This window comes from Aplysia californica, unplaced genomic scaffold (genome assembly GCF_000002075.1).
Source record: "Aplysia californica isolate F4 #8 unplaced genomic scaffold, AplCal3.0 scaffold01286, whole genome shotgun sequence".
Classification (NCBI taxonomy): Eukaryota; Metazoa; Mollusca; class Gastropoda; order Aplysiida; family Aplysiidae; genus Aplysia; species Aplysia californica.
In genome coordinates, this window is record NW_004798556.1 from 82,136 (window position 1) to 91,865 (window position 9,730).

Here is a 9,730-nt window from a genome sequence, read left to right on the forward strand (position 1 = left end):
AAATTTAAATACATTAAGCGTCTCTAATGCACATCATCGAAGAGCGAGTCCCATTTACATATTTAAAAATTAAAAGTATATATATTTTTGTTTTAAATGAATAGCTGTGTTATTTAGGTATATTTATTGCATTGATGGGTATAAGTATTGTCCGCATCGAAAGAACAGTCACATTGTAAATTGGAACATTCGAATGTGCGTGCGTACAAGAGTGCGAAACTTCCTAATAGAACTCTCTTCCCAAACCCTTGAGATAAACAACATCTGAGTCTAAATTCAAAGTATCCTTAAAGACATATTTAAATTAATGACATCATTTTTATATCCGTAGATTCATGTTTAGTACAATGTTATGTAAATGACTATAATATCCTTTTATGTATTTTGCGAATTGCATTTTGTATATTATATTATCATGTATTTGCATGTGCTCATTTACACAATGCAGGCAAATTGTTGCAAAGAGTCATATGGCGCAAGAAGAAGGAATCTCCCCCTATTGAAAGGGAATTAGACACTATAACATTGAATATGTAATCAGAATCAATATGGAGTTTGATAACTCTGACAGTTTTACTATGCTTTTTTTTTTTGGTAAGTGTTTTTTCGGCGCGCGGGACGCACCTAATAATTTCAGTAGGTAGGAAATTTAGAATTTTTCCCGGGTGGCGGCCGAAACCTGCTCTAATCGATTTTAGACCACCAAGGGCTCTTTAACGTGCGCAACTTGCACACGGGCCCTCCGAGATTTTTCGCCCTTGTCCGTGAAGGCTAAATGTAGATCTTTCCTACCAGAAGATTAGGGGTGTGGCAGAAAGACAGCAGTAAGGAGGAGCCAAGGAGTAGCAGTAGAAAGGCTGCAGAAAGAGTCACGAGCCCAGAGGAGGGGGCAAAGGAGGTGAGGGGGTGGGGGCAGAAAGAAGAAATGAAAGCAGACAACATAATATTGCTAGAGAACAGGAAAGGAGGTGAAAGAAGACAATTTTAGAGAAGAAAATTTTTCGGTCGTTATCCGAATTCGAACCCGGGACCTTTGAATGAGAGGCTAACACCTTAACCTCTAGGCCACGAGGGCCCCCATGTTCTACTATACGAAAAATGTAATACGATTTATCGCTGAGAGTAACCTGTGCTTTGCATATTAACCCTTTTCATGGCAACCTATTTATATCCCTTTGACCGACAACTGGGTGTAACACACCCGCACGTGTATTATACAGTGGGTTCCAAAAGAAAAGTGATAATGTAATCACCCATTATTCGGGTTAAAGCGTTGCACTACCCACACATACAGCATACCAATTTAAAGCTAAATAAATTCTGCGTCATCTGACACAATAATATTTCGTCTATGTTAAGAGATACTCGAGAAAATAATATGGTCACTCAAAATTGACCTAAAACAATCAGGCAAAAATTTTCAAATCACGGAAACATTGTTTTCGCGCGTGTATTGGGGACCACCGATATTGATAGAATGGACAAACATTGCCTATCCAATGAATGGAGATATAAACAATATTTAATGTCGATAGTTTCAATTTTAAAAAGCAACAGAAAACAGAGTAATCACAAATATTACAAAAACTTGGACTTAACATTAAATGTGCTTATTGTTATTTTGCGTAGTAGCCATTGGTTTTGTGTAGTGCACGAACCGATACGGCATCGACGCTGCTAAATTTTGGACAATATCAGTCATTTTACCCCAGATGTCACAGACGGTTGCAAACGAAGGGTCTGAATTGGGAGCAACGTCAATTTTCTTCAGCTGCTTTTTCATGGGATTTCACATTCCTGTAGGATTCATATCGGGCTATTTACTGGTGACCATTCCAACGTTGATATGATATAGTTTTCCAAGAATTGTCTCGTGACAACATTGGCTCAATGAGAAAGTGATTTGCCCAGAATGGAGATGTCTACTTGAATGACACCAAGAGAGAAATAAAGGTAAGACATGACATTCCACACTTGCGCGATATATTCAACTGAATCAAGCCGTCTGATGATTCACATGCGGACGATTTTGTTCATTCCGTCCCAGACCACCCAAAAAATGGCAGTTTCGTGGCCTCTGCTCCTCACTGACAGATGATTATTCCAAAATCTAACTTACGCAGACATGTTCTAAAAAGTTTGTGCTCTACAAGAAGACCAATAGCTCCTAAACAAAAACAAAATCATATTAATGAGTACATGCAATGTTAAGTCTAAGTTCAGCATGGTATTTGTAAGTAATCTGTTTTCTAACTTTTTTGAAAATGTATTTCAGAAAATGCTGTTCATTGCAGAGACAATAATATTTCCTTTTCATTTGATATTCAATACATATCCATTCCGCCAACGTTGATGAACCTCAATACACGCGCGAACACACTTGTACGTTTCTTTGATTTCGACCAATTTTGCCAAGCCTGAGTTTTTAAGGTCAATTTTAAGAGTCCATATCTCAAGCATCTCTGAACATAAGTGAAATATTATTGAGTCAGATAATGCAGGATTTATTTAGCTTTAAATTGGCATGTTGCATGAGTGGGTAGTGCAAGGCTTTAACACGATGATCGGGTGATTACATTTTTAAGTTTCTTTAGAACGCCACTTTTCAGTAAAACATGTACTCACCTTACATCCGGTGACTGGGTGTAAGGAATCCAACTCTTCTTTGTTAGTTGAGCTATTATTTACTCAAAACGCTGCATAACGTTCAGCCTTTCCCCATGGCATGTACTCCAAGCAAAAACATTGTGACCCCACCCCCCCCTCAACAAGGAAAAAAATATCGTACTCCCTTTACTCACCATATTCGTCACTGTCACCAACGACAGATGCTTTTCTCCTACGCTCATTGAGAAAACAATAGATACTGTCATCTGTGGTTGATTCTTCAAAGAAAGAAGCTTTGTTTGGTCTAAATTCTGGGTCACTGTCACCCTGTTAAAAGTTAACTCAATGTCGAGCTCATGTTTGCCACCATGAACCTCTGGCTGATCTATGCATCATGCTCAGATAATTACGTTGTTCTGACGTTTGATTCTTTTTCTTCTTCTGCTGGTTCATCAACCTGCAGTACAATTGATGTTTACGTATGTGACCACTTTTCATACTTCGTAGGGCCCCTTGCTTTCAGGCGGCCACGTTCAGATTTCGGAGGTACTCTTTATGTCTTTCTACTGACTAGAATATTGTCAGGTTTGGTATTAATTAATTTTGAATTTTTCTTTGGTGGCGGCCGAAGCCTGCTCTTATCGATTGTAGAACCACCAAGAGAGCTTTAAGTGCGGAGCTTGCACAAAGGACCTCCGAGATTTTTTGCCCTTTCGAGAAAGCCAAATGTTCGGTCACTCCTACCCTAAGATCAGGAATGTGTGGCTGAAAGACAGTAGTAAGAAGGAGCAAGGGAAAGCAGTACTTGTAGAAATAGTCAGGAGCAAAGGAGAGAGGAGCCCCCTGGCGGGGGGTGGGCCGGGTTAGAGCGAGAAAGTGGAGAATAAAGCAGACGACAGAACATGTCTAGAGAAAAGGAAAGGAGGTGAAAAGAGAACATTTTAGAGATTTTTTTTAATGTTTCCGTCGCTGTCAGGGTTCGAACCTGGAACCTATTGAATGTGAAGTGAGTGTGTACTTCTAGACCACGAGAGCCCCGAATGTTTTGGTTCTGATTGCACTGGGTTTTTTAAATTATCTTCCAGGAATTTTTAAAATCCGATACAAAATGCTCACACGTACATGATACTTTTTTTTAAAGTTCTATGAAATGATCCCAAGTAGAAATTCGTGTGCCGGTGTGTTTTTATTTGTTAGGTCGTTTTTTGTTTTTGTTTCTGTTTCTGTTTTCTTTCTTTCTCTCTCCATTTCTACACTACTGATAGTCACAAGTACATGTATGCGACTCCCATCATAAATCCGTGTTTGTTTATTTGTTTGTTTGTTTGGTGTTTTTGTTTTCATCTTATTTTTGCTTTTCACCCCCAAAGTCAAAATTCGGCTCAAAATTAAGGAATTTGAGTTGTGGGCATTTTTAGCTTCCTCAGCCTCTCCTACAACTATTTCATCGCATAAGAACCCCCAAAAACCAATTTTTTTTCCCATACCGGGCATGTTTGTGACCGCCATTTCCTCATAAAGTAAGTATTTTATTTTTCTTTATCGGCCGTTTTCTCAAAATGCGACTTTTCTCTATAGCCAACTTTTTAAAAATAACTCCACCATTTTTTAAATCCAATCTTCATGAAATTTTCACAGAATGAAGACAAGAGGTAATACTAAAAATTTGTCTGTCAAATTTTTTATATATGGAATAGATTTTTGTTGGTGGTGTCTGGAGTGTGGATTTTCACGATTTTTCGCAAACTTGAATGATACCTCAGGAAAAAATTCATTACAAATTTTCTAATTCGTTTATGAAAAAAATAACAGACAAATTTTTAGATCTGATGTTTGTAAACACGCATGCAAAAAAAAAAAATCAATTTCCATTAGCGATAAGTGCGGTATTCATTACGTCAGACATGTCAACTAAATTCAATATGGCCGCCGTATCCATGGAAACGAAACTTTTTTCTCAATTTGATTGCGGATTTCAAGACTCCTTACTATGCTTGTTATATGTTTGAAATTTGGTAAAATTCGGTCCAGTAAACAGCGAGATAGCCTTCAGGCATAGCCCCCCCCCCCTTTAATAATACACACATGTACATCTATGCTTCATAAATTAATGACTCACATTAAAATTTGTGTGTGTGTGTGTGTGTGTGTGAGTGTGTGTGTGTGTGTGTGTGTGTGTGTGTGTGTGTGTGTGTGTGTGTGTGTGTGGAGGGGATATAATGTGTGTGTGTGTGTGTGTGTGTGTGTGTGTGTGTGTGTGTGTGTGTGTGTGTGTGTGTGTGTGTGTAATCATATAAGTAAGAGTATGATAGTGTAGGAGTATAATAAATCAATCATGGAGAAACACTATCAAATCGGTAAACAAAGATGGAACGGTGAATTGCAATCGCATCATCTAAACCGAAAATGATGACGTCCACCTGAAGAGGACAATGCAAAGAGGAAACAACGAAAGGTCAAACTCCAACAACATTCTGGAGACTGTTTTCAAGCTTGCTGTTCAGCTGACAGCATTTTAAAATACTTTTTTCTTTAAAATTCTCCCTGCGACAGCTCCTTATTGCTTTACATTGTGATCAACTTCTCTCTTTCTTGTTCCTCCTCATGAACGGATTTGCGGGAGATTTGACTGAGCTCTAGTTTTAAGCTTACTGAAAATCGATACAAATGTAACATGTTTGGTCTAATTGTATTCGATACTGTAAGCGATTACACCAAGTTCAATTGTAACAAAGAAATTAGTCAAATACTTGTCGCTATTCCCCGGGTAAAATGACGTCAGCAGTCCGGAGCGCTCATATGACCTCAAGTAGTTGCGAGCGCCGTAAAACACTGTCTTACAATTTTATTTTTTTTTATGTGTTTATAACTGACCAATATTCAGCTTTCGGTCTCAAGCTAGGACATATGACCAAAAAAAAAAAAAAAAAAAATGAAAGAGGAAAAAAAATTAAAATGCGTGGTATTAAAATATAATGATATAATAATAAGAATATAAAATAAGTGGTATTAAAATATAATGACATAATAATAATAATTATTATTATTATTGTTTTTTATCCTTCAGACGACCCGGGCCCTGCCCACCTCCAGGAGTGCCCCTATCCCCAGCTGTTTGATGCCAATCTGAGGAGGTGCGACAACTTTCTCCATGTGGTCAACACGGACGGGTGTGGTACCCGGACACAGCCCAAACATTTCTGTGAGTGTGTGTGTGGGGGGGGGGGGGTTCCAGGGCTGCTGTCAGAGTTGTTGCTCTTGGGTTTGTTTGTTATGGGTGGGGGGAGTTGTTTTTTTGTTATTGTTATTATTGGTTTGGGTTTTTTTATAGTAGAGGGTTTTACGGCGCTCGCTACTGCATAAGGTCATATGAGCGCCGAGGGGTGAGTGTCAACAGAGAAGTCTTTACATGGAATCAGACTTAGACTGCTCACCTCTCTAGCTTCAACAGCACAAGGTCTGCTTCGGCTATCAAGGCACCCCAAAATAGCAGGTCACAAGGGAGTGACAAACATACAAAAGAAGTAGACGAAAATGAAAATAGTAAGGATCAGGAAAGAAAAAGCAGCAGTTCCCTGTTGTAGATCAGGCACAGTTATGAGCGTTACATGAATCAGCCCATTTTCGACTGCACTTGAACGAGAAATGTCCCCCCTTTGGGAATGGCCTAAAGACACTACAGTCAGTGGCACTGCCCCGGGGGGGGGGGGGGGGGGGTAATTATTGGTTTGGGGGCGGAGTTGTTTGTGTTGTGGTTAACGTTGTTATTGTTGTTGTTTTGTTGTATGTTGTCATATCAGAGCCAATTCCACGTACAGTATCAAGGTTTTAGCGAATTTTTCAGGAGGAGCAAAAAACGTATTTTATGTAGGAATGTATTAATGATGTGTTTGTGGCGTCGGTGGCCTAGTGGTTAGGCTCTCGGACTCGCAACCGTAAGGTCGTGGGTTCGAATCCCGTTAGGGACCCGACGTTGTGTCCTCGGGAAAGGCACTTTACACGAATTTTCCTCACTTCACCCAGGTGGGAATGGATACCCGGCTATAGACAGAGAAAGATCTTGTCAGTTTGTTAGTGTTTGAGCGCTTAATCGGCTGCTTGCACTGTATGCTTCCCGGGAAGCTGAGAATGTTTCTGAGTGTTCTATGGTCTGCTGGGGTAATAATATAGTGTAAAGCGCATAGAGCCTGCTGTTGAGCGGGGATATGCGCTATACAAATGCTTTCTATTATTATTATTATTATTATTATTATTATAATTATCAACACTCCAGAAACGATCAAGACCTAAAAGTGTATCATATGATACGCGATTTAGGAATTCTTGGCTTTACTGTCGGTTCTGTTGTAATTCTTGATGCCTCATACAAGTTGTAACAATATTGAAATCCATTCTGCACATCTCAAGATGAGCTAATTTGAAAGCAAACAGCTATGATAAGTGAAACAGTCATTTGCTTTTTATAGCGATTTTAATGCGGGGAACTCAATGAAACGTATACCGAAACGAAGCCCATGATACGCGCTTTTGATTGGTAAAAAAAAAAAAAATCGCGCCAAAATCTTGATACACGGATCTGGCTCTTATAGGACCATGTGTTTGTGTGAGTGTGTGTGCCATTGCGTGTATATGTGTGTGTCTATTTCTCTCTCTCTCTCCCTTTCTATCTCTCTCTCTCTCTCTCTCTCTCTCTCTCTCTCTCTCTCTCTCTCTCTCTCTCTCTCTCTCTCTCTCTCTCTCTTTTGTCTTTCTCTTTCTCTTTCTTTCACTTGCTCTGTGTTTGTGTTTGTATTTGAACGTGTGTGTGTGTGTGTGTGTGTGTGTGTTTGTGTGTGTGTGTGTGTGTGTGTGTGTGTGTGTGTGTGTGTGTGTGTGTGTGTGTGTGTGTGTGTGTTGTGTGTCTTTGTGCAGTTTTGTCGATTCGCATGAAAACATTTAAACCTTGCTTTTATATTTTCATCCAGGTGATTATGCCAGCACGTGCCCGAGTACACGCTTCCCCACTTGTGACCTCTGCCGGATAGTCCTCCCTAGCTGCGAGAAAAAAACAAATGGTATCCATAGCAACCCACCGGGAAGGGCAATAGCTCCGAGTTTTGTGTATTGCGTGGAGGGTCGCGTCATGGCTACCTCCCCTTGCCCACCAGGAACTCTGTTCCACGAATCTGTCAAGTCGTGCGTGCCGAGTTCCAGCAAGATGTCTGCTCTGGGGCAGCATGATGGACGTGAGTGACGGACGTTTTTCTCAGAAATTGTCGAAAAATTATGTTTGTATCACTGGCAAAATTGAGGGCAAGCTAGGCAGGGGTAGGCCCAGAACAACATACTTAGGGAACCTAAACAAATGGGTAACAGGGAAAGATCAGGGAAACGTGGCTTTTTTTTTACAGCATTCGAGCAAAGGAATGAATGGAGAACCATGATCGCCAATATCTGTCGCAGATCTGGCACTTGATGATGATGATGCTGCTGTTAGAAACAGTGGAATAAACATAGTATTTTCATATAGAGCCTGCACGCCTTAATTGTTGCAAGAGATAGAAAGGGAAAAAAAACCCATGGCATGTACATTGTTCTTAGATTTAGTCGAAAAAAAATGTAATTTATATTACTGGGTTGTTTAAAGTTATTTTAAAAAATATATTGTTGTTATGGATATTTGAATATTCATGTTATCTACGTTGCTGTTAGCAATGGTGGAATAAACATTTGGTCTCTTTTTAAACAAGGGGATTACCTGAAATAATGCTGTTTAGAGAAAATCGAAGGTAACGTTTTTGCCCCTTGTTCATTTTGTTTATAAGACAAGGTGAGTTTTCTCTATAACCAAACAAATATACACACCAATGAAACCAACATTCTCCTATAGGTAGGGCAATGCCCGCTTTTGGTGTAGATCAAGATTTCTGGAAAACCCCGAAATCTGGGTTAGGCCGCTTGTCCTTAAAAGCAATCATTTCATGTACAGGCCCATATTGTTGTTAGACATACGGGTAATAGAATAAGCGTGACATGTAGGTTGTTGTTCGGTTTAGTCGAATAATCATGCCATGTATCACAGCTTTTACACGGTAGAATATACATGTACCACGTGACGCATGTTGTTGCTACATTTAGGAGGTTTATCATGCCATATAGATATACTGTTGCTAGTTTGTTGCTAGATTGAAAAATATTCTACATTATTCAATAATATATTATATTATTAATCATTTACATTTATCACTGCTGTTAGATTGAGCAGAATAATCATGTCCTGTATATCGTTGCTTGATTAAGTCGAATAAGTATGCTATGTATGTCACTGTTAACAACAACATAAAAAAGACATATATGTATATAAAATACGGCGTTTATGTCATTAATCCATATTGGTTTCTTTGATTTTAGTTTTCGAATTCGGTTCTGTAGAGGTAAAGAGAATACTTATTCTTTTCTCAATGGATGGAAGCATACAATGACATTTCTATCAAGAAAGGTAACAATTGGATCAAACAGCCTTTTAATTAAACAAAGTTCGATAGTATAATAGATAATGAAGCAATGATAAGAATATACGATTATATAGGGTAAAAGACATTGTGATTTATTGCTAAGGACGTCTGTGCTTTGATAATGCATGGTAATAAAAATGACTTGCAGTGTTTCTTTTTGCGAAAAGCGTCACACAAGATCATCATTAATTTTTAGCATCAAGGAGACATAGTCCTCCTTAACAGAAGTATTTTTGAAATATAATAACACATTAGGAAGTAAAACATACTATGCATGGTTTCATAAGACATGTGATTGCAAATTGTTTACTTCTCTAAAAAAAGCCAACTAACTATAATACGTTGAAAATCAAGAGTAGCCTTAAAGAGTTTTTCACTTATAGGCGTCGTCTCTAACAACACATGATTATGGAATTAATTGTTTCTAATTACCACAACTGAAGATATACACAGAACAAGTTGAAATCTTAAACTTCTTATTGGTATCACCCAATGACATTCAAGAATGAAACGGTAGTAGGTTATGTAAGGTGGTCAGTCCTTCCTTTCTCGTTCTGTCTGTCTGTCTGTCTGTCTCTTAAGCTCTCGCCCCTCTCCCTCTCCCCTCTCTCTTTCCCCTCTCTCTCTCC

General features: G+C 38.9%; 1 protein-coding gene across 1 annotated transcript in view; it reads left to right on the forward strand.

The window, feature by feature from the left end:
- The window catches only part of LOC101846938, a gene marked incomplete in the record, with an annotated part of 14,747 nt that extends 6,838 nt beyond the window's left edge, over window positions 1–7,909 (forward strand). Inside the window, 2 exon segments of the mRNA XM_013090454.2 lie at window positions 5,675–5,809; window positions 7,572–7,909. Of these exon segments, the coding sequence (XP_012945908.2) occupies window positions 5,675–5,809; window positions 7,572–7,840 (404 nt within the window).
- Window positions 7,910–9,730: the final 1,821 nt, after the last annotated feature.